Below are 24,491 nucleotides of genomic sequence, written 5' to 3'. Positions count from 1 at the left end.
ACGGCTTGGATTGACTTTAGCAGGATCAGGATTAATGCTGTATTACTGTTAATTTGTCAAGCATGAGCTCTGTCACCTCATATGTGATATGGAGTAAATGCACCCTTTGTAAACAAAATCACATGATTGAGGGCAATAACTGACCTTTTCATATTCAAAATACCAATTTTCTGTTTATGGTTGTTCTACATTTTTGGCAATGTTCACGGTGACTCAAAGAAAGGAATCGTTGAATGTAGTCTGGTCACCCTCGATGGCTAAGATGACTTCCAGAGGTCCCTTCCAGTCTCAGACGTTCTGTACTCACTCATGAGGACCATCAGTCATGCCTGTTTGTCCTGCTCTGTGGAGCAACTAACAGGAGAGATGGCAGGGAAGAGGCATAGTTCACCGTGCTTATGGTCTTTGTAGATACTGTACGTGGCGTGTGCCTTTCTGCCTGCAGTACTGCCAGTAATTACAGAGCAACCAAACAGTTCTTTGTAGTATGTTTGTGGTGATGTGTCAGTTTTGCCAGTTGAACTCAGAAACAACCCAACTTCCTGATTTTTAGAACTATAGAGTTTATTAATATGTTGGCTCAAATTTAGTCTAGAGCCCTTCTCAACCTGATCTGCTTTACTTTGTGTGTCATGGCTGAAAACAAGAGCAGTTGTGGCTGGTTTAACTTTCCTCAGGGAATATATGAGACAACATATTAACCACGAATTTCAAACTGGAGAAGACAAGTAATTTGAAATAGTAATGCAGTTACGTTGTTTGCTGATGATTTATGTATGAACTAGATCTAAACAAGTCAGTTCCAATTAATGACTTGTAACGTTCAGGTTTGTAATTCAATTTTACTGTTTTTCTTTCATAGACTTCGATGCAATTACAGATCCTATAATGAAAGCAAAAATGGTAGCTCTTAAGGGGATCAATAAAGTCATGGCACAGAGTAACATGGGGATGCCACCAATGGTTATGAACAGGTAAGCAATGCTCAATGCCTTTCTTTAGGGCTGCTAAATCCAGCTGGTGACTGGTCACCAGTGGTGTTCCCCAGAGGTCGGTGTTGGTGCCCATCCTCTTTAACATCTTTATTGATGACTTGGATGAGGGAATTGAGTGCACCCTCAGTAAGTTTGCAGATGACACCAAGCTGGGGGAAGTGTCAATCTGTCAGAGGGTAGGGAGGCCCTGCAGAGGGACCTGGACAGGATGGGTCAATGGGCAGAGGCCAGCGGGATGAGGTTCAACATGGCCAAGTGTCGGGTCCTACACTTTGGACACAACAACCCCATGCAGCACTATAGGCTTGGGGCAGAGTGGCTGGAAAGCTGTGCAGAGGAAAATGATCTGGGTGTGTTGGTCAGTGCTCGCCTGAACATGAGCCAGCAGTGTGCCCAGGTGGCCAAGATGGCTTGTATCAGGAATAGTGTAGCCAGCAGGGCCAGGGAGGTGATTGTCCCCCTGTACTCTGCTCTGGTGAGGCCGCACCTCGAGTGCTGTGTTTGGCTTTGGGCCCCTCAGTACAAGAAGGACATCGAGGCCCAGAGAAGGGCTACGAAGCTGGTGAAGGGCCTGGAGCACAAGTCCTGTGAGGAGAGGCTGAGGGCACTGGGGTTGTTTAGTCTGGGGAAGAGGAGGCTCAGGGGAGACCTCATTGCTCTCTACAGCTACCTGAAAGGAAGCTGTGGGGAGCTGGGGGTCGGCCTCTTCTCACAGGTAACCAGTGATAGGACTAGAGGGAATGGCCTCAAGTTGCGCCAGGGGAGGTTCAAGTTGGAAATGAGGAGCCATTTCTTCTCAGAAAGAGTAGTTAATTAGGGACACTGTTTGGTGGGTAATGTTGGCAGTAGGGTGATGGTTGGACCAGATGATCTTGGAGGTCTATTCCAACCTTAAAGATTCTATGATCCTGTAATATCTAAACGCGTTATTCTCTTCGTTTTTTCTTTGTATTAGAATATTTAAAATACTAATACATTTTTTTCTGTGTGCCTTCGCTATTTTTAGCACAGTATACAATGTTTTGTTCACCTGTCTGAAAAGTGTAAAAATGCAGTAGTATAAGCCACGAGCAAAGTGTTGTAGGGGCAAATGAGAAATAATATTCTACAGGTTTTTAAAACATTTGTTAAGGAAGTTAGAGCAAATGTCTAGAAAATATATACATGCTTTGTTGAAGTTCATTGTAATACAGAATGTTGCCTTCTCCCCAAAAACACCCAGCAGTTTTAAATGTTCCAGTTTGATTTCGTGTTTATGTATCAATAGGTTTCCCTTTATGGGTCAGCCGGTGCCAGGAGCTCAGAGCAATGAAGGCCAGAATCACATGCAGCAGGCCATTACACAGGTAGTACAACTTGATACGGAGTTTACAACACAAATGTTTAGTAATGATAACCTTCTTTAATTGGATCATGATTTAATTTTCTTATTTATATGTTTTTCTGAAATTTCTAGGATGGAAGTTTAACACCTCAGATTTCTAGACCCAATCCTCCCAATTTTGGTCCTGGTTTTGTCAGTAAGTACAGATCGAATAATTTGTTGTATGTTGATGTTTAATTTGACAGTTTTGTTACTTCTTTTCCAAATAAAATGTCCATAAATGGATCCTTTTTAAATTGAGTCACTTCATCATTACAATACCAATTCAGAAAAGGGTGCATAGTAAATTATATTAACTTTTTTTTTTCTAGAAAACTATCCTCAAAAAAACGCCATTAGGAAAGGGGGAAGTGGAACACACAAATAATTAGCATTATTTGTATGTGTTTGAGAACAGTAATTGTGTTTAACTGATAGGCTGCTATCTCAATGATCAGGTCTTCTGCTGTGTTGTAGTATTCTGAGCTGAGTGAGAACAAGAGTCTATACTGATGGGTTATTTTTATTCAAGAAGCAAAAAGGTTGGTGCAGCATCATTGTCATTTTAAAAAATAACAGCAAAAGCTTTCCAAGCATTAAGCAAGATTGGTTGGAAAACATAGCTGCTGAAAGCAAAAAATATATAGCTCCCTTACTTCTGCTTGCCCTAGATCAATTGCAAATCCTAGTCTCTGAGACAAGAAAGAGATTTGTTAGCAGAAATTAAAACAGCATGTGTTGGGAGAGAAAGGTGACATACAAAAAGTGCTACTGCAAAAACTTCACTTGATATTCATTAATAAAAGAAACAAAGTAAACACCTTCATCTTTTCCAGAAACTGAAGTAGCAGTGCTAAATAAGCAATGAGAAGCTTTAGTAATATTTTCTGTATTAAATTCTGATGAGACTCAAAATGGCACTCAGCAGTGGCCTAGCTCTGTTGGGGGGGGGTGGTTCTGAGCATTTGAGAAAATCTGTTCTTCATTTCAGTAGTAGTTATTCTTACCTGGAACTTGTTAATATTTCACTACTTTCCATCTGCAGTTCCTCTCCATCATTTCCACTCGGTTGTCCCTTCAGGTTATATGATTAGTTTCACAGAATATATCACTGAAAGAATTAGTGCCCCTTGAGGCTGTAGATAGCTCTGTGAATCGATTTAGTTGAGCTGTTAGATTCAATGACTGTTTCTACGACAGCGACTGTTAAAGAGGAATGTGGTAGAAACTGGAGCACAAGGAGGATGTGGTTGTACTGAAATCATACTGTTGTATAGATACCCTTATTCTTTATACAAGATAAACATTCCTCACAAGGAAATTCAAGGCCTTATTCCTGATTATCCAGTTCATTGCCGCAATGTGATCATGAGACAAATGATACTGTCACCAAACCCTGTGTCTCACTTTCTGGGCTCAGTGCCAGTGAAGTGTTATTGGACATGATTGTTTTGCCTCCAGAAAAATATCTGAGAGCCATGGATTGCTCCTGGCAGATCAGCATTTCTCATTTGCAAAAAGAGTAATGTCACAGTTACAGTCTAAATGACAGTACAGTTATTTGTGGGGAGGAAAAGGCATTGGTACTGAAGGCACTGTGCTGAGAGCCAAGAGAAAGATATTTTTACAGAGAAGACAAGTTGTAAAAAGCTTGTTTTTTGGTGCGGTAATTTTCATGCAGTAACTTTGAATTGTAGACTAGTTTGTATTTTAATTTATTCTATTGTAATTTATAATAAATGATTAGTCAGAAATATGTCATGTAGTCTAAATTATCAGACGTTTCTAAAAACAAATCAACCTGCCCCACTACTTTCTTCATTCCTAATGATCTTTCAAGATTTCTTTCAAATGAAGTGAAGCTTAGGCCATCTGCGATTAGAAATGAGAGATCTGTTACACTTCAGTATATAAATTGGTATTTCTTTCCTTTGGACTCCTACCCCAGTTTCTATCATCTGGGTGGGATTTGGTTTTGGTTGACAGAAATTAGTGTTTTATCCAATTTCTTTTTTACATCTACGGTGAAGTGAGTGTCTTTCTCTACTAGTGGAGAATGTCTCTCCACTCTCTTTTGTGTTTCAGCTCAGGTTAAATAGCTTCTACTTCTCCATTACTAATTAGCTATCCCAATTTAGTAGTGCTCAAATTACCTTGCCTTCTCCATCATCCTGAAGTTGAGTACAATTGGACAATCAACAATGATTGTTGATTTTGAAATACAAGATAGTATATGGAACTGGAAACCTGTCAAGACTTACCTTTCTTTCATTTCATGAATTTTTGATGTTTATGATCTTTTTTCCTAGAAGTCATAACAAAAATAGATTTAAGTGTACAAAACGTGTGCAAGTATCAGAAATAATCAGACCATATTTCATGTAAATCTGTGTCTTTATTCCCTGATCTATATTTCCCTGTACCCAAGGCCTTCCAGAGGCCTTCCACATCCCCGCTTCTGTGATGGAGCAGGGAACCACCTGCAGGTTCTGCAGCTGTTTGCAAAGCTACTTTTGCTCGCTGGCTAGCACATATGCACATATACTGACTGGATAGTGGTCTGGTGTCTCTGGAAATTAAGGGCTTAAGTTAAAACTGCTTTCTCAATAAAGGCAGCAATTTGGATCTCATCTTCTTTACTCAGATCACTCCAAGAGCTTAATGTCTCTTGAGATCTCAACTCATCTGTCAAATTTGGCTGAACTTGACCAACAGTTTCATAAGATAAGGGGGGAACCTGATTGTTAAGTTCCATCTCTATACAGTGAGATCATGTCATACTTTATTTCCCTTGTCTCTTAGATGACTCACAAAGAAAGCAATATGAGGAATGGCTGCAAGAAACACAACAGCTTCTCCAAATGCAACAGAAGTACCTTGAGGAGCAAATTGGAGCACACAGAAAATCAAAAAAAGCACTCTCAGCAAAACAGCGTACAGCCAAGAAAGCTGGCCGTGAGTTCCCAGAAGAAGATGCAGAACAGCTTAAACATGTTACAGAGCAGCAAAGTATGGTCCAAAAACAGCTAGAACAGGTAATCATCGGGAAACAAAACGGTTCACCTTCAGACTAAGTTGTTACACTGGTGTGACTCTTCTTTAAATCTGATAAAACATGAATCGAAATGCTTAAATATAGCGGAGCTTATTTGAAAGGAGCCATTCCCTATTATAAGTTGTGTGTGTAACTGTTACTCTGGATCACCATTGACACTGGAGTTGTAGGAGAACATGCTACAGCAAAAATTACAACAAAAAGCTATTTTAGTACTTCAGGAAGAAGAGAATGTTTCTAGCAGGATGATTTACAGTGAGTTCCTAGAGCCATGAAAAGCGCAAATGAAAGATGGAAATTGCAAAGGAAGAAAGTCTGAGCATGTAGGGTCTTGTTTCAGCATTGAATGAATTTTATAACTCTGGCTTTTTCAGATGTCCTTATGTAATCAGTAACTTGGTTATATGCCAGTTAAATGTTACTGTTTGAAAATCTCTCCTCATTATATCTTTAATGCTAGCCTAGTTTTATCATCCGTCTGGTTCTTAGACACTAATCATCAGTGCGTTGTCTGTTACTGTATTGTAGAATAATAAAGGTCAAAGGGATATCTAGAGGTCATCTAGTTGAGTCTCCTGATCAGTGGAGGACTAGCTCCGTGGGTAGATTGGGTTACTCGAGGCCGTGTCACTCAAGTTTTGATAAGTCTCCAAAAGCAAAGATTTCCCAGCCTCTCTGGGCCCCTGTTCCAATGTGTAACCACTTTCACTGGTTTTTTTCTTTCTTTATATTCAGTTGGAATTTCACTTGCTGCATCTTGTAACTGTAATTATAGTACGCGAGATTAAAGTTAAGCCTGTGATTGCTTTGATAAATTTATGGTTTGGCCAACAGTATTAAATGCTGCGTTCCTCAAGACGTCATGTAGAAATTATCTGGCATGATGTTACCTTACTGTATGGGTGGGGAATCTTTTTGTTGTCAGGAACAGATAGACCTGCCAAATATTTAAATGCTTTAGAATTATCTTTTATTAATATGAGGTAAAAAATTGGCAGCAGGCTGCTTGGAATGAAGTCCTAAGTTATATCTGACTCCCAGGTTCTTGCTCCTGTGTTGCCTCAAGAGAAAGTATGCATTGGATGGACTCTTTGTTGGCTTGTCTTTTTGCTGTGCAGAAGAGGGATGATGCAGATAATTATGTCTGTCATTTCTTCCTTTTTCTTTCTTTCCCTTCCACAATGAATGACAAGTAGAATAAACACAAAAATATTCACTTCAACCAATCTCTATCATACATACTTCAGTCTTGTCTTGCAGTGGAGTTACGTCAAAGTAACAGCTAATAATGATATTGCTGGCAGATTCATTTAATGCCTTGCAATTAAGGCTCTCTTATTCTTCATTTTTAAACTTAAGTTTCATATGTGCCTGGAAAATGTCCTCTACTCCCATTCGAGCACTGGTTTAGACCAGTCATCCAGATCCTAACAGTAGTTTCTTATATACCTGGATGGACCTTAAATAAATTTTTACTGAAGTTTATTTTCAAGGTTTATGTTTGAAGGTTTATATGTGAAGTTTATATTTCACGGACCTATTTGAAGCATTTTCTCACTCTTTCAAAACAGATCAAGTCCTTCTTCTGCAAGCTTCTATCACTTTTTGAAAAGGGAAAACTATATATGTATGCATAGAGGAAAAAGCTCTCGAATGCCTTGTGCTGGTCGCAGGCACAGAGAAGCTGGAGCTGACTCGGTGCAATGTGAGCTTATGTCTGACAGTTATTATATTAGCTCAGGCATGGAGCCATGCGGCCACAACCATATTGCTTCTACGGCCAGGGCAGTCTGACTGCTTTGGTGTGGCGCCGTGCCTGTGCTAATAAGCTCTGCGTCGTTCTCCACCGCTCTGGTAGAGTCACTGGGTTGCTCTGTGCAGGTGCTGGTCCTGTGAGGTCTCATCCACTTCCAAGTACAGTCACGGGGCTCGTTGCCACTGCACATTCTGGGAGGGCATAGTGGTTTGGATGCCTCCTTGTTTAACCGTACTGAGCCAACACAGGGCTGTGTAACAGCTGAGAAGTCCTGGGGCACTGGGCTGTGCAATGCAGGAGGATCCAGTTGGTGGCTTTATGCGGTGTCGCTGTTTGTCTGGCAGTACCAATGCCAAGCCAGAACTCATAAGTTATCTTGGACCTGAGATTGCTCTGTAAATAGCCCTTTGGGTGCATCTGTCCTGCATTCTGGAGTGTGTCCTGTAATATCTCTGTTGTCCTGAGCTTTCTAGTGTATCTATTGCACCAGATTAAGGGAGTGCTTTCAAACATTTTTAATTATGTTATGGACTTTTCATATCAGTGCAAATAGCAAATGGAAGTTGCAGAAGTTGCAATCTAACAAACAAAAGAGGCAGATTCCGTATGTTATAAACCAGTGGTTTACAAGTCCTTTGATTTTCTTGGAGAGCTGTGTAGTTAGGTATCTATTTGTATTTCTGAAATAATCTCATCCTGGTGACACTGTCATATCCTTTCATTGGCTTCTCCCGTTTGCCTTAAAAAATAAACTACTTAACTGCTAGTGTCCACATCCAGCGTATTCCCATCTTTGAATTAAAAATTCTCAAGCAGCAGTTGTCTCTTTCCTCTGCTGGGTGATGTTTGGGAATCGCTGTTTTCCTGCAAACTTCTTCTTTTCAGCTGTATCTTTTAAAAAAAAAATGATGTGTGTATGTCATCCATCTCACTGTTCCCTTCTTCCTGTCTGTTCCCAGCTATTGTTATTCTATACGTGGATGCTAAGATTTGTACAAGGATCGCTTTGTTTTTAGGTTTGTATGTTCTGTAGCACAGTGCAGTCTTGGTATGTAATTATAACTATTAGGCACTCTTACTTTTTCTAAAATTTTGGGGTGGATAGTATTCCTAATTAAATAATGAGTATTTAACCTTAGAAAGGGAGAGAAAATAAGACTATGCAGAAGTGCTATTTTCACATAAGCTTAATTTTCTCCTGGTAAGTTGGATGTTTTATGATACTTCATGTAGTCAGTACATGTCAGAGATGAGTAATGACTTTTTAAATTTACAGATTCGAAAGCAGCAGAAGGAACATGCAGAACTAATTGAGGAATATCGAATCAAGCAGCAGCAGCAGCAGCAGCAGCAGCAGTGTGGAATGGCACCCCACGGCATCATGCCAGGAGTCCAGGCTCAGCCCCCGATGGTTCCCGGAGGAACATCACCAGCGATGAATCAGCAGAACTTCCCCATGGTGGCACAACAGCTCCAGCATCAGCAGCATGCAGTGGTGATCCCGGGGCAGCCCAACCCAACCAGAATGCCAAATTTATCGGGATGGCAATCTGCAAATGCCCCTGCGAGTCATATTTCCATTAATCCAGCAAGGATGCAGCCTCCAATGACGCCGTTGCCAATTACTCCTGGTACACCAGCTCCCGTGCCTGGTCCAAATGCAACTGCACAATCGGGGCCGCCACCAAGGGTGGAGTTCGATGACAACAACCCTTTTAGTGAAAGTTTTCAAGAGCGGGAGAGAAAGGAGCGTTTACGAGAGCAACAGGAACGGCAGCGCATTCAGCTTATGCAGGAGGTAGATCGACAGAGGGCTTTGCAGCAGAGAATGGAACTAGAACAGCATGGTATGATAGGGTCTGAACTAAATAACAGAGCATCCTTATCGCAGATACCTTTCTTTAATTCTGATCTGCCTTGTGATTTCATACAAACTCCACGCCCTCTTCAGCAGTCTCCACAGCATCAGCAGCAACAAATGGGACAAATGCTGCAGCAGGGTCCTGTGAACTCACCTCCCGCCACAAATTTCATGCAAAGCGGTGAGCGAAGGCCGGTGGGACCTACAGCTTTTGGACCCGATGGATCTGCTGTTCCAGGCGGAGCCCCCAATTTCCATAACGTAAAACAAACTCATGGGAATCTTCCTGGGGCCACCTTCACGCAGAACCAAGTCAGGCCTCCATTTGCTCCTTCTGTACCTTCATCTACAGTACCTTCATCTACAGCACTCAGTGGCGGTGCCCCGTGTGGTTCGGACACTAGCATGCCCCAGGCAACAAACTTCCCTGGATCAAGCCAGTCTCTCATACAGCTGTATTCTGACATAATTCCAGAAGAGAAAGGGAAAAAGAAAAGGACACGAAAAAAGAAAAAGGACGATGATGCTGAGTCAATAAAAGCCCCCTCAACTCCCCATTCAGACATTACTGCACCGTCAACTCCAACCATTTCTGATTCTACCTCCACCCCCACAGTTAACACCCCCAGCGAACTTCCACGTCATCAGGATGAGCAAGAGTCAGCAGAGTTAACGGGGCCATCCACATCAAATGCAGCAGAGAGCCAGACCTCTCCGGAGCTGGAAAGTAAGCTCCCCAGCAGCAGCTTGCCACAGAAACAGCCAAGTGTAAGTACAGAGACTGAAAAGGATAAAGCAGACAACACATCTGCCAGCATTCAAGAAGTTAAACTAGAAAAGGCAGAAACTGATCAATGCTCAGGTCAAGCTGAGCCTAAAACAGAAAATCAAAGCAGTGTTAAGGTGGAAGAAGATAAGGTCACGTCACAGCCTGCCTCTTCAGCTCAGAGTCCAGCCCAGCCAGCTAGCGTTCCAGCAGCAAAAGGGGAGTCAGGGAACGAATTGCTGAAACACCTGCTTAAAAACAAAAAATCCTCATCTCTTCTAAATCAGAAATCAGAGAACAGCTGTCGAACAGAAGACGAGACTGCTGGGGATAAGAAGTTAACAGAGAAGCAGAATCCACCTGAAGGAGCGGTGAGCATATTATTGCTTTGTTGTGCAGTCATTACCAACAGTCAAAGGCTAGTTTGTGTCTTTACTGCAAGCATTTTTGAGAATGTGCAGGGAGGTAACCTACCTGCACAAGGGTGGAATAAAATGGTGAAAGGATTTATTTACCTCTCTTCTTCTCTTTTCTCATGGAGTAAATCATCTAGGTTACAAAAAGAGCACAATTTAATGACCTCACAGATGAGTGTATTCAGAAATCATTAAAATGCAAAAAACTTTTTTTTTTCCTGTGGGTAACCATCTTAAAACATGCCACATCCTAATATGTACTAATATTAAGGCAAGATTCTACAGCATGACTCTTAATTACATCCTGGTATGTCCCTGTACAGTACGCTATATGTTTGTATGTGGCTTTTTGTAACTCCCCTTTTGTCAGGTACAGGATGACCTGTGCACCTTTGCAGAGGTGTGGGGCTGGGCTTCATACACCTTCAGCTGCCCACCCGCAGTGTTCTTTGAATGAACCAAGCCCATACTCATTTTTTGCCAGTGAAAATCCTGTATTCTCTTTAAATTTAATGGATACCATTTCTTAGGATTTTTATCAAAAGCGTGAAATCATTAAATCTCCTGAAATTGCTGGATTTTTTTTTATACATGATATTTCTCCAATTACTTTTATTTTAATGGAAGGAAGTGTTAATTCTTTGTATTAATGGCATTATATGATTTAATAATTTATAAGGCTCTTAAAATCTAGAAAATGGCTTTTTGTACAGGTAGGGTGTATACTTTGTTGGGTATTTTATTGTGATCTTTAGTCTCGACAGTTTTGTTTTATGACTCCCTAAACTCTTAAGTATATCCTTGAAATAAAACGTAAATACATTCAAAATGAATACGAACTGATAAATGTAATTGTGAGCAGCAAGTAATTTAGGTAAGTGTTAAAGATCCACGGTTAAAACATACATGACAGGAATAGTTGTGAGAGTCCTTATGTTAGGGATTGTACAGAGCTGTTTAGAATAATAATTGCTAAAAAGAAATTAGACTTTCTCTTGGCATGACACCATCTGTTGCATTACCAAGTCCCATTCTGATTGTTTTTCCACAGTTATCCTTTTATATGAAGAATGGCTTTGCAAATTAGTACTAAAAGTATTTAATCAAATGGTACAGGCCAGAACCATTTCACAATACTGTTTCTGTTCTAAACTCCAAAGACATTTGTATTACATTAACTTACACGCCTTTCTTCTGTAACCAAGTTTCTCTTTTATTATACTCTCATGAAAATCTCTAAGGCTGCATGCGCATGTGACTTTATTTTAGTGGGTATTCAAAAGAATATGTTTCTGCTCTGTGAGTTTTAATGATGTTTTCAGACGTCAGTGGTGTTAATGGTAAGCCATAATTCTGCGCGCAGGGACAGTGCAGCAGTTACAGTTGCCAGCAAGACAGTAAAGTAAACAAACCATAAATTCAGTTTGTTATCAACGAGATATATTACTGTGCGTGTTCTTTAGACTATTGTGCGATAAATTTGAATGAACTGTATATTAAAACGTCAAAGATTCTGCTTCTCTTTCTTTTCATACCAGCAAACTCCAGGAAACCAGATGCAAGGTGCATTTGGGTGTAGTAACAGCCAGCTTCAGAGAACAGATGTGGGACATGAAACCAAGAAACAGAGAAATAAGCGAACTCAGAGGACGGGGGAGAAGGCAGCTCCTCGGTCCAAGAAAAGAAAAAAAGAGGAAGAAGAAAAACAAGCGATTTACCCTAACGCTGATACATTCATCCAGCTCAAGCAAGTAGGTATACAGAGACTGGGTAACTCATCAAGGAGCTTTAAAGAGAGGCTTTCTCATGATGAAAATGAAGTGGTTAATGAAGTTGAATTTTGAGTACAGGGTGGAGAAAATTAAAAGTTCACAAAACAAGGAAATTTAAAGGTTTGGTTTTATTTCCGTTTGGAATATCTACTGACTTGGCAGCATTCATTAGTCTCAAAGCCGTGGAATTCCTGTCTGCTCTGGCAGCAGCTCTGGCTGAGCTGCCAGAGAGCTGGGCGTTGTGGCTCTGGTGGCCTGGGGACCATCTTCCTGAACAAGCAGAGGGGCCTATGTCTGAGGCAATTGTCTGAGTGGGTGAATTCCCTTAAAAAAAAAAGAATAAAAACTACTCTACTAATGATAGGATATCTGTGACGCTTTTATTTTATAGTTAGACTCGTTTCTAACGTTTTTCTTTAATTTTAATACAGCAGCTTTCTCTCCTGCCTTTGATGGAACCAATAATCGGAGTGAGCTTTGCACACTTTCTTCCTTACGGCAGTGGCCAGCTAAATGGTGGAAATCGACTTGTAGGAAGTTTTGGTAGCGCTACTCTTGATGGAGCTTCAGATTACTACTCCCAGCTCATTTACAAGGTACAGCTTTAATCTAGATATCCACTGTGGGCTCTCTGTGAGAAAAGTTCTCATTATTGCTGCTGGTTGGTTGTATTTTGTGCCCTTTATGAAACCAGAAGAAAACTCTCTTGTTATACTAGATGGGCTGTTCAGTGTTGAAACAGAGATTGTTTTACCCTCTGATAGTGGAAATCAGTTCTAGAAACAGTGGTAAACAAATTAAGTACAAGTATTCCATTTACAAATGGATGCTAAATAGTGAAAATTGTAATTACAGTTTTATGGAGCAGAAAAGGCTGAATTCCCAGTACTTTGCAAAGTCGTTGAAAGCACTAAAGCATTTCTTAATGTGAATTAAATTGGAAATAGACTTTTTCTCATTTGTCCACTAAGCCCTAACTAAGAACTCTGAACAAAATAGACCATTTGTTGATAAGCTAATAACCCACGGAATTTAAAACTCAGTCTCTGAGATCAGAATAGCAATATTGGGATACAGCAAGACAGTGAACAGAGAGAATCAAACCTGATGCCCAGCTACCCTAATATAAAAACTTCAGTAAATGATTAAAAAAGTGATATGTACTCCAGCCTTAAAAGACGTGTACTGAGCTGAGAATGTGACCTCACAGATATGGTTGCTGTGGTCAAGAGTGATGATATTTATTTGCTTTGTATGCATGACTGCCACAAGAACAGATGCTGAAGTTCTTATTTAATTTTTGTCTAAAATACGGGCAGTTTAGTAAGCTGGTGAGAAGTAGCTTGGAGTGTGAACTTGCTGAGTGTGCTTCTCCATAGTACCTGCTTCAGTGGAAGCTCATCCTGTACTAAATGTGAGGTAACTTCCTTTTTTTTGTGAGAAAAGGGTAAGGTAACTCACTGATTCTGATGGAGGGTCACTGTGGTATAGTTCTCTCAATCTTAAGATCAGACCTTTGCTTAAACTGTAGGAACTTGTTGCGGATCCCGAGCAGTTCATAAAAGTGCTCTCTGTGCTTTTGTGTAAATACTTTAGCTATACTTTCTTTCTGTCATGTATACTCCTCATGCAAAGTATGCTTCTCTGATAGTTTCATTGATAGAAGAAGAGGAAAACATGTTTTTAATAGTGTATTCCATGTATGTGGTCACATATTTGAGAATTATCTATCAGTGTTTCACTGCTACCTCTGGGTGTGAAAATAACTGAGTGGGTTACATTATCTCGTACTAGAACGAGGCAAGTTTTCACCCTGTGCTTCACAGCTAATTTACAGTTTTTTAATCTCCTGCAGCAGAACAATCTGAGTAATCCTCCAACACCCCCAGCCTCTCTTCCGCCCACGCCACCTCCTGTGGCATGCCAGAAGTTGGTAAATGGCTTTGCAACCACTGAAGAACTTGCTGGCAAGGCTGGTATGTTAGGAGGTCATGATGGTAAGATTAATACATATTGTTTCCATAATAAATGAGTCGAGTTTGTAGCAAGTCACAAAATAGATAACGGGGATGCTTTTTGATTTTCTTTTATAAAAACAATATGGCTAGCCCCTCTTTAGAGATTGTAATCACTATTATCTAGTTTTATTTTACACCAGTATTAATATCAAATGATAAGGTTTTTCCTTTCCCTTTTGAAAACAAGTTGAGATCTAGAAGTACGCTAAAGAAATTAAAAAGAAAACTTCAAAGTCAAATTTTTATGGCCACTACAGATGACTGACCAATTAGCTGAGTGAGCAGTCTCATTGAAAAGTGGCCTCAGCAGACTTTATATGTAGTCTATATGTTTCTAATGCTTGTAATTTGGTCAATTAAAATTGCTTTCTGTTAAGTAGAACTTCATACTGCCTTTTCCTGAGGACCGTTCAGTAATAAAATTCTTCTTTCCAGACTTCTTTCTTTTGTTGTTAAAAAGTTGTTGACTTCAAGTAAAACAAAAATACTCTTATATTGGCAGAAGGCACACTTGAAAGTGCCAAGCCTTTTTGCTGAAAACTTGCTTTATTTATTTATTTATTTATTTTTAAAGCATGGAGATTAATCATGAACAGTCAAAATTTTTTTCAACTGCAAATGGATGAGAGCTGCGTTACCATCTGCTGTTAATGCCTTGGTTGTATCTGGGAGCTGCCAGTACTTCAGAATGCAAATCAATAGGAAGGGCCGTATGGATGTCTCATTGTGCTCTGTTTCTCTGATTTTAGTTACCAAAGCTCTGGGACCAAAGCAGTTCCAGTTACCTTTCAGACCACAAGACGATTTATTAGTAAGAGCAATGGCTCAGGGCCCTAAAACTGTGGATGTTCCTGCTTCGCTTCCAACACCACCTCACAACAATCAGGAGGAGTTAAGGTGGGTTTTCCCTGACATCTTTAAATAATGGATTTGGAACAGATTCTGCAAACTCTCAGTAGGAGATGAGACTGTGGAGGTGTGAAGAAACAAAATCCATTGTGTGTGGCAGACAGTACAGAGAACATAGTAGGATTGTTTGTTCCAGTTAGCTCCTAGCATTCCATGTGTGAGCGAGCTGTGCAGTAAAAAAAGTGACTTTTGCCTTTGCTACACTCAGGATCCTGTTAAGTTACTAAGAACTCATTACCTTGCCCTATTAAAAGTGAAAGAAAACTTTACAAACTGATATTTTTCATGGAGCAACATGGTGATGACAGCAGTATGGTGCAAGTGTCAGACAGCCTGAAAACTCCCCTGCTCTATTCAGTTTCGGTTACTGTGTGAGACATGCTTGCTACAATATGAGAGTCTCCCTACAAAGATCTTGCCTTTTCTTGTCCTTTCACCTGCCTAACCAAATTTCGGTGTGTGAGAGAGGATGGACTTCTGAATTGAGTATTAAATACTGATTTTTACTCGGGTGGATGGAGCCATGGGGAACAGATAGTTCTGTAAAGAAGCCAGGGCATTGCTGGCGCCTCTGTTTTTTCTTTGTCTTTCCCAAGAACCCACTTTGTGCGGTGGACTATTAGCCAGAATTAATGGCCTACCACATAATTCCATTTCATAACTAACAGAAAGAAGCAAGTTCAAGATAATTCCCTGTCACAATTTATAACATTGGCTCACCAAAGGTTTTTTGACTGTTTCCAAAATAGCTTTCTTTTGGGTTTTGTTCCAGGGTTCAAGATCACTGTGAGGACAGGGACACTCCTGACAGCTTTGTTCCTTCTTCCTCTCCTGAAAGCGTGGTGGGAATGGAAATAAGTAGGTATCCCGACTTGTCAGTCGTAAAGGAGGAGAACCCAGAACCTGTACCATCTCCCATCATTCCCATCCTACCTAGCAGTACTGGAAAAGGTGAGACTGCAGCAGAATGAACAATTAGAAGTAGTCTTTCTTTTATTCTCTCTTTTTTTTTTTTTTTTTTTCATTCGTATGCATGTAGGATTAACCTGGGGTATTTTGTTTTATTTTCAGGTTCAGAAGCCAAAAGGAATTACATAAAGTCAGAACCCGGTTCTGGAGCATTACCTGGTTCTGGCTTCTTTGCCTCTCAGCTTGGTCCATCCCAGAATGGTCCTAAATCTGGCCTTATATCTGTAGCAATTACATTACATCCCACAGCTGCTGAGGTAAAAGAAAAAGCCAGTTAACTTCTGTTGTATTTTATACAAATATTCTTCAAACAGTGGATCTGAAGGGGGCTATAGCATAGTAAAATTAAACAGCTGTTGTAATCTTCTCATAATTTGTGTTACTTCTGCCTTACTGCCTATCTGGTGAAAACAGAGCTGTGTTCTTATTATTGTTTCTAGAATATTAGTAACGTTGTGGCGGCCTTCTCCAACCTGCTGCACGTCCGAATTCCCAACAGTTACGAGGTTAGTAATGCTCCAGATGTCCCATCCTCCATGGCAGCGGCCAACAGTCACAGGGTGAACCCATCTATGGAGTACAGGCAGCACTTACTGCTTCAGGGTCCTCAGGCAGGGTCCATGGGACCTGCCAGGATCTCAGGGTCTTACGGACTGAAGCAACCCAACGTGCCATTTCCTGCAAGCAGCAATGGTAAGTGGGCATTTGTTCTTTTAAATCTGCAGCACCAGAATTCTAATTGTGTCATTAGTAATGCATGCCAATTTTGTTAATTTATGCTCTATAATTAGTTGTTTCTCATTCTAAATAATACTTTTCTCGTGTGATAAGGTCATGCAGACCTGCTCCTGATGCTAACAGTAACGTAACAGGTCTGATCCAGCTCTGACTTCCATTCTGTTACGCACTTTGCTGTCAGTGAGATATTTCTTCCAGTAGTACCCAACATAAGTAATTTCATGGCTGGTCTGTTTTTAAATACATTGTTCTAGAAGGTTGTTACTCTGCTGGAAAATTTTCTGCAAGTCTTTAAGTATGTATTTCTCTATTGTTTTAATTATTCATTTCATATACAATAATTTATTTTTGCCTTGTTCACACAGGTGCTTTTGCTCTGGTTTAAACAATTTCCCCATCAGGACCTGGTTTAAAGCTTGTCTTCCATCCCCTATCCAGGAGGATGATACACCTCTAAGCCACTGAAGAATGCTGTGTCTTCTCAAAAGCTTGATTTAGTCTGCTATGGCTTCTAACAGAATTCTTTTTTTTCTAGGTATAGCTGGCTATAAGGATCACAGTCAAAATATTGCAGAAAGCTCAGCACTGAGACCTCGATGGTGCTCTCATTGCAAAGTGGTAGTTCTTGGTAGTGGCGTGCGGAAGTCCTTCAAAGACCTGCCTTTTCATAAACAGGTACTGCAGTGGAAGTAAAGTTTCTTGCATGTACTGGTCAGTAAGCAAATGCAGGTAACAAAGACTGCTGCTTAATGTTCCAACTCATACTGCTTCATAGTTTCTTTGTATTCTTCCTTTTCTGAGAGTCCTAATTCAGGATGGGACATTCAAGCACATTTGTAGTGCAAATAACAAATGTCAAAGTTGTTGTATAAAATGTACTTAGTAAATTTCATGGAAGAGGTCCCATAAATGGTGGTGCTGCTACTCTCCTTCCACAGCCACTGCAGGAACCTTAAATACTCAAATAGAATCTATTTATAAGGCTGCTCCACACTGTCATTTCATGGAATCATAGAATGGTTTGGGTTGGAGGGACCTTAAAGATCATCTAATTCCATCATCTAATCATGGGCAGGGACCCCTCCCACCAGCCCAGGCTGCCTGTAGCCCCCTGTAGGTACTAGGAAGTTGCTATAAGGTCACCACGGAGCCTTCTCTTCTGCAGGCTGAGAGAGTTGGGGTTGTTCAGCCTGTCCTGATAGGAGAGGTGCTCCAGCCCGTTGATTACCTTTGTAGCCCTCCTCTGGACTCACTCCAACAGGTCCCCGTCCTTCTGGTGCTGGGGCCCCAGAGCTGGGCGCAGGCTCCAGGTGGGGTCTCACGAGAGCAGAGCAGAGGGGGACAATCCCCTCCCTGCCCTGCTGCCCACGCTGCTGTTGGTGCAGCCCAGGACACGGTTGGCTTTCTGGTCCTTCTCCTCGGGGCTGCTTTCAATCCATTCTCTGCCCAACCTGTATTTGTACTTAAAGTACTATAACAGCGAGAGTACTTTTACTCTTCCTGAGCAATACTCTTCCTGAGTCTTCAGTCTCAATGTCTTGTATTTTATATTGTTTTTCATGTAAACAGAATCCCAAGCTGCTCGTTACGGTCATATGCAAATACAGAATATTTGCACAGGGAACTGTCACTCAGTAAAAATGTACCATTGCTCTTTGTTTGAATAAGATTGAGATGATTATGCAACAAAGGTATAAAGTCAAAATTTGTATATAAAATTAATGGGTTCATGTAGTCAGAAAAACACCGAATTCCCAGTAATGTTTTGCAGATGGATCAGTAGATAAAACAGTATGAACTGCCTTTGACTAGCCTAAAATGAGATGTTCTTTTGTCATCTAAAGATAAAAGAAAATGGATTTTTACTTTGCACGTGTGCCTGTGGAGCAGATGGATGCATGGTATTAGAAAGCTTTATTTTGATCGTTAAACTTCTGTTAAAGGCAGAAAAGTAAATTTCTGTGAAGAAATGCTGAAGAACAGGGTTGTAGGTGGTGTTATCTGTCAAATAATCAAGTATTTTTATATCACAGTAGCACTTGCTACTTCCCAAATGTTCTACAAATAAAGAGGTAGACAGTTTCTAGCCAGATTGGAAGACTCGTTTCATTGCACTTAGTATGTGAAGAATGGTATTAAAATGCACTTCTGATAATCTTCCATGTTTGATCCCCAGGATTCCCAAGAAGGGCCTGATAAAATGAAGGACGTTGTATTCTGTAGCAACAACTGCTTTGTTCTTTATTCAGCAGCTGTGCAGGCAAAAAACTCCGAGAACAAAGTAAGTATCAAATGCTGGTAAATGCTAGCGAGCGGAGATTACTGCAGCTATTTTTTGAAAAACAGAAATGGAGCGGGGGGATCAGACACTGAAATTCTGAACCATCAGTGTGAAATAACATTCATATTTGCAGAGCCTTCTGTCTAACAGAGATGCAGGTCAGAACACTAGCCATCTTGTGCTGGCCTCACAGGCTTTAAAGATGCAATCTCAGAAAAGTAGTCTATGGGTTAAAGTTGTCTGGGCATTGTTAGAAACCACACATACCTCTTCAAGAGTTATTTTCTGCATTTTGATTTGGCTTATATACAGTAAAAGTCTTACACCTATGCAAACAACTGAATGGCAAGTTTGCAAAAACATCTGTATTTTCTTACTGCAACTGAAAAAATAATCTTCAGTTACTTTACTTGGGTGAAGTTGCCATTTTAAAGCATTAATTACCAACACAATAATAAAGAGTCTGCTGACTGACAGTTACAAGGAAAATTAGCTTGTAATTACTGGAAAAATAATTTCTTAAAAACTTGTTCAACTTAAATTGAACTTAGGCCATGGATTTTTCCCAGGTGGGGGACAGGATGAATGTCCAGAATAGGACGCTTTAGTTCTCTACCTACCAAAGCTATTAGGGATATACAGCAACTTGGAGATGCTCAGCACTTTTGCACAGGGCCTTGATACTTGCTATTTCTGGGTGCTTTCAGCTTAAAATGAATATAATGGGTTAAATCTGTAAGGTTGAAGGTGGTGCCACTGTAAGGTTAGTAGGCCTTTGAGTACATCCTCAAATTATGCTTAATAATAACTTACTGAAATCTTACAAGAACACTTACATTTATCCAGTTAATCATTTAAATGAAATTGTCTTCACTCAGGACTAAATAATCGTGATGTTTATTTTCTCATAGATAAAAATGTTCAAGTACTTTTAACTAGCTTGGTTTCTACTTTTGGGTAGTTCAAACCCACATTTTTTCCTAAACCAGTGGACAGAATGGGCAACGTGCTTGAAGCATTACCTAATTAGTGACTTCTCACATAGTCATATGCTTACTGTAGAATATGCTGCCTTCCTTCAGATGCATCTAAATTATTTTTTCAAAAGAAACAGCAAAATACTGGATAAGGAGATAAAAATGTTTACATCCACGTGCTTGGACAAGTGTGTCACCACATACGTAATTAAGTTAATTACATGTCACATTCAGCCTCTTAATCCTTTCATTTATTCTTTCAAGATTAATCACACAAACCACATTAGGCACTTTTAATTTAAACTTCCCTTCTTCTTCTTCTTCTCCTTTTTTTTTAATAAATTTCTGCAGGTTTAATTCTTGTTTACTGTAACCGAATAGTTAAGACCTCAAGGTATATGACTAATGCAGAACTGTCCAGGAATTTCCTTGTCACTTGTTTCCAGGAAAAATATGTGGCATTAATTCCCAGTCTTCCCCTTCTAGCAAGTAACAAGTTTCTTGTTCTTTGAATTAATTCTGTGACCCATATTTTCGGTTATTTTGTGTCATAACAGAACTCTGAAAATACCTAAAATGTAAATCCCTCAACTACCTCTAGAGCATTTGAGTGGTGTTTCATTCAAAAGCTGTACACAGGATTATTTGCTTTTCCTGTGAAGTTTTAAAGGATGCCGTGTTCTGGGTTAACTGGGGGAGCTTCAGTGCTCTGTATCCCAGCACAAGCTGGGATAAAACAGGTGAAGGTGATTTCCATCTTTCTCTGTCGCCGCGTCACGATTTTAGGCATTCAGAGCAGCCTCTTCAGTTCAGTTCTGACCTGAAAGTTTTCAAGACACGCGTAATGGTTTGGGATTTTTTTCTTAAGAGTTTTCTATTGTTTTATCAGGAGTCGGTTCCATCTTTGCCGCACTCACCGATGAAGGAGAGGCCACCCAAAGCATTCCATCAGTACAGCAACAACATCTCCACCTTGGATGTCCATTGTCTGCCTCAGTTGCAGGAAAAAGCGTCTCCACCGTCGTCACCCCCAATCATGTTCCCCCCTGCATTCGAAGCAGCCAAGGTAGAGGCGAAACCGGACGAGCTTAAGGTAACGGTGAAACTAAAACCTAGGTTAAAAGCAATACACAGTAGTCTTGATGACTGTCGGCCTCCAAGTAAGAAATGGAAAGGAATGAAGTGGAAGAAATGGAGCATTCAGATTGTGATTCCTAAAGGATCATTCAAACCTCCTTGTGAAGAAGAAATAGATGAATTTCTCAAAAAGTTGGGCACAACCCTTAAACCAGATCCTGTGCTCAAAGACTACAGAAAATGTTGCTTCTGTCACGAGGAAGGTGATGGATTAACTGATGGACCAGCAAGGCTTCTGAACCTGGATTTAGACCTTTGGGTCCATTTGAACTGTGCTCTTTGGTCTACAGAAGTCTACGAGACACAAGCTGGTGCCTTAATAAACGTGGAACTAGCACTGCGGAGAGGCTTGCAGATGAAATGCATGTTCTGTCACAAAATGGGTGCCACCAGCGGTTGTCACAGGTTAAGGTGCACCAATATTTATCACTTTACCTGTGCCATTAAAGCACAATGCATGTTTTTTAAAGACAAGACCATGCTTTGCCCCATGCACAAACCAAAGGGAACTCATGAGCAAGAACTCAGTTACTTTGCAGTCTTCAGGAGGGTCTACGTGCAGCGCGACGAGGTGCGGCAGATCGCTAGCATCGTGCAGCGAGGAGAACGCGACCACACTTTCCGTGTGGGGAGCCTGATTTTCCACGCCGTTGGTCAGCTGCTGCCGCAGCAGATGCAGGCGTTTCACTCCTCGAAAGCGCTCTTCCCCGTGGGCTATGAGGCCAGCAGGTTGTACTGGAGCATGAGATACGCAAACAGGCGCTGTCGCTATCTCTGTTCGATCGAGGAGAAGGACGGGCTTCCATTGTTTGTCATCAAGGTTGTGGAGCAAGGCCACGAAGATCTGGTTCTCACGGACACAACACCAAAAGGTAAATTTTGTCGACAAAGGTGATGACTTTTGTGGGTCTGCTGTTTGTTACTAATGGTACTTATCACGTGTGATAAATGTTTCAAACCAATTTTGCAGACACTGCTCTAATTCAGACATTGCAATGTTAGAGGGAGCTTCTGGGATCCGTTTTTAATTTAACGCTCTAAAGACTGAGGACACCTCCGAAGAAGCCATATAGGCTGCAAATAAAAGACGATTTGTTACGGGTTCAGCTGAGGTTAAAATCAATAGTAAGAACGTTAGTACAAGTTTTCTTTCCTGAAAAATGACTGTGTTTAAATATGATACTGCTACACAGTTGTCTTCAAATCAGTCGTGCTGAGGTTTATATGCAGTAAAAGGACAGCGAGGTTCCCAAGTTGTTCTTAGGACTGGGAGCACTGACTCTGCTGGGTGAGGAGCAGCACGTTAGAGGATAAACGTATGGCAGGTCTTGGGAACCTGCAACGCTTTGGGTTTTAACCACTTTGTGCTGTGGGTGCTGATACGCCTGGCCCCGCTCTATGCAGGTAAACCTCAGCAGAATGTTCCCCAGGCAGCTGAGTGCTGACTGTAAGCCATTTATGGGAAAAGGACACACAGGTAACTTTTTAGCAACCTCGTGCAGGGTTTCTAAGGAGAATCTCTTCTGTAACTTCAGAAAGCCCCCTGGTTCCCTGGAGAGAAACGTTTGTTGTTGTCAGAGAACCGAAAGTTTCCATGCTACGAATACTGAACGCTCCCTTCCTGAGAAGCAAGGAAGGGTACCGCAGAAGTATTATGCTGCTTTGGAATTCGTTCAAGACAAAATAGTATCTCATCAGATCATTCCCCATTTCCCTTCTGAAACGCTGGCCTTGACAGCAACAAAACACCTTTTCAGAATGAGTTTCTGGTTCCTGCTATCTTCAGGCGTTAGTTTTAAAACCAGTACAGTGGACTTTTAATTTTTTTTGATCCATGTAATTCTTTCCCGTATGGTTGTGTAGGTGTGTGGGATAAAATCTTGGAGCCTGTTGCTTCTGTTAGAAAAGAGTCTGAAATGCTCCAGCTGTTTCCTGGCTACTTGAAGGGTGAAGACCTCTTTGGTTTGACAGTCTCTGCGGTGGCAAGGATTGCCGAATCGGTGAGTCTTCACCATCACAGCTCTTGCTGGATCACCCAGAATTGTTGGCTATCTCATACACACATGAGAAAGGGAGCAGGAGGAAGTGTGGATAATGAAACATCTCATTACGTGCTGTGAACTGATAATTACTTGGCTTTTCTTTTTGTTTGTGTCTGTTCTCTTGCAGCTTCCAGGGGTTGAGGCCTGTGAGAATTACACTTTCCGCTATGGCCGAAACCCCTTAATGGAACTTCCTCTTGCTATCAACCCCACGGGCTGTGCCCGTGCCGAGCCTAAAATGAGTACCCATGTCAAGAGGTTTGTGTTAAGGTATTTTGTTTTAATTTCACATAGTACAGCCCAGGGTTTATAGGCTGCTTAGGGTTATTTGTGCTTTCGTCTGCTGCTTACAAACCCTGTCGTCTTTGGCTGTGTATGTGCATGCCCAAATCAACGGGATTGCTGTGTCGTCTATGCTAGCTGGCTTTAAGTGTGTGTGCGTCTAAAAGAATTTTTTAATTGGCTTTGTGGCTGTTTTCGGAGAAATCTTCAGTTTGTTTTGTATTTTTTCCTGTTATATGCCCAATTCCTACAGGCCTCACACCTTGAATAGCACCAGCACATCGAAGTCATTTCAGAGCACAGTTACAGGAGAACTGAATGCGCCTTACAGTAAGCAGTTCGTCCATTCCAAGTCCTCTCAGTACCGAAAAATGAAAACTGAATGGAAGTCCAATGTGTATCTGGCTCGCTCTCGCATTCAGGTCAGTTCTCATCGGAGGAAGTTCTTATACCAATTTGTATTTAGACTTTATATTTTTATATACATATATTTTACATACACGTTTTTCATTTATTTTAATATAAATAATTTTAATGTAAATAATTTATATTTTAATCTAATTGGATGTGTTTATTTATATAAATAATCATTATATAATTATTTTAATATTTGTTTTATATTAAAAATGTAACAAAACAATTGCAATATTCCTTCAAGTCTGTACCAAAATTTGGCGATTTGTACGTGGCAAATCACTTCATAAGACTCTCAAGCACTGTTTCTTAATAATTGTTGTAAATACCTTAAAAAATAATTTGTTACTGTCATCTAGAAAAATGCATTACTTCCTTTCAAGGTGGTTTTGTCCATGTTTCTCAAAAAGATAGTAAAAATAAATACAGAAATATGCAGTGGAAGCATGACATACCCAGACCAAGCTGAGTAAAGTGGTATGAAACAGCACAGGGAGTTCAACACTTGACTGCATTCATAAACGGGTTTCTTACGATTTCCATGTAATTGTTTGTGGTTTTACTCCACAGACTATTGTGCAAAAAGTTCATTATATCTTTCTGTGTGTGAACATGGTTGTTGTTTGTTTTAGGTTGGACTTAACTGTGCTATTGTGTTCCTCTTATGTTTCTCCGTTCTTGTGAGGCGCCTACTTTATTTTTCAGTGAATTTGTAATCTCCACACAGTCAGTCATAAGGT

General features: G+C 40.6%; 1 protein-coding gene across 8 annotated transcripts in view; it reads left to right on the top strand.

Moving 5' to 3' along the window:
* The window catches only part of KMT2C (lysine methyltransferase 2C), a 196,114-nt gene that overhangs the window by 169,428 nt on the left and 2,195 nt on the right, over window positions 1-24,491 (top strand). For 5 of the 8 annotated variants that reach the window (XM_066991125.1, XM_048062386.2, XM_048062384.2 and 2 more), the window contains 18 exons: window positions 863-974; window positions 2,263-2,341; window positions 2,452-2,515; window positions 5,161-5,393; window positions 8,446-10,167; window positions 11,751-11,963; window positions 12,416-12,580; window positions 13,840-13,981; window positions 14,752-14,899; window positions 15,684-15,862; window positions 15,983-16,137; window positions 16,321-16,573; window positions 17,154-17,293; window positions 18,795-18,899; window positions 20,766-21,885; window positions 22,877-23,013; window positions 23,183-23,325; window positions 23,591-23,759. In XM_066991125.1, the coding sequence (XP_066847226.1) occupies window positions 863-974; window positions 2,263-2,341; window positions 2,452-2,515; window positions 5,161-5,393; window positions 8,446-10,167; window positions 11,751-11,963; window positions 12,416-12,580; window positions 13,840-13,981; window positions 14,752-14,899; window positions 15,684-15,862; window positions 15,983-16,137; window positions 16,321-16,573; window positions 17,154-17,293; window positions 18,795-18,899; window positions 20,766-21,885; window positions 22,877-23,013; window positions 23,183-23,325; window positions 23,591-23,759 (5,279 nt within the window). The remainder of the gene's footprint in view (window positions 1-862; window positions 975-2,262; window positions 2,342-2,451; window positions 2,516-5,160; window positions 5,394-8,445; window positions 10,168-11,750; window positions 11,964-12,415; window positions 12,581-13,839; window positions 13,982-14,751; window positions 14,900-15,683; window positions 15,863-15,982; window positions 16,138-16,320; window positions 16,574-17,153; window positions 17,294-18,794; window positions 18,900-20,765; window positions 21,886-22,876; window positions 23,014-23,182; window positions 23,326-23,590; window positions 23,760-24,491) is intronic. The other 3 variants (XM_048062381.2, XM_048062380.2, XM_048062382.2) reach the window with 3 other exon arrangements.

This window comes from Anser cygnoides, chromosome 2 (assembly GCF_040182565.1).
Source record: "Anser cygnoides isolate HZ-2024a breed goose chromosome 2, Taihu_goose_T2T_genome, whole genome shotgun sequence".
NCBI classification, from domain to species: domain Eukaryota; kingdom Metazoa; phylum Chordata; class Aves; order Anseriformes; family Anatidae; genus Anser; species Anser cygnoides.
The sequence above is the reverse complement of the archived record's forward strand: the minus strand, read 5'-3'. Positions and strand labels throughout refer to the sequence as shown.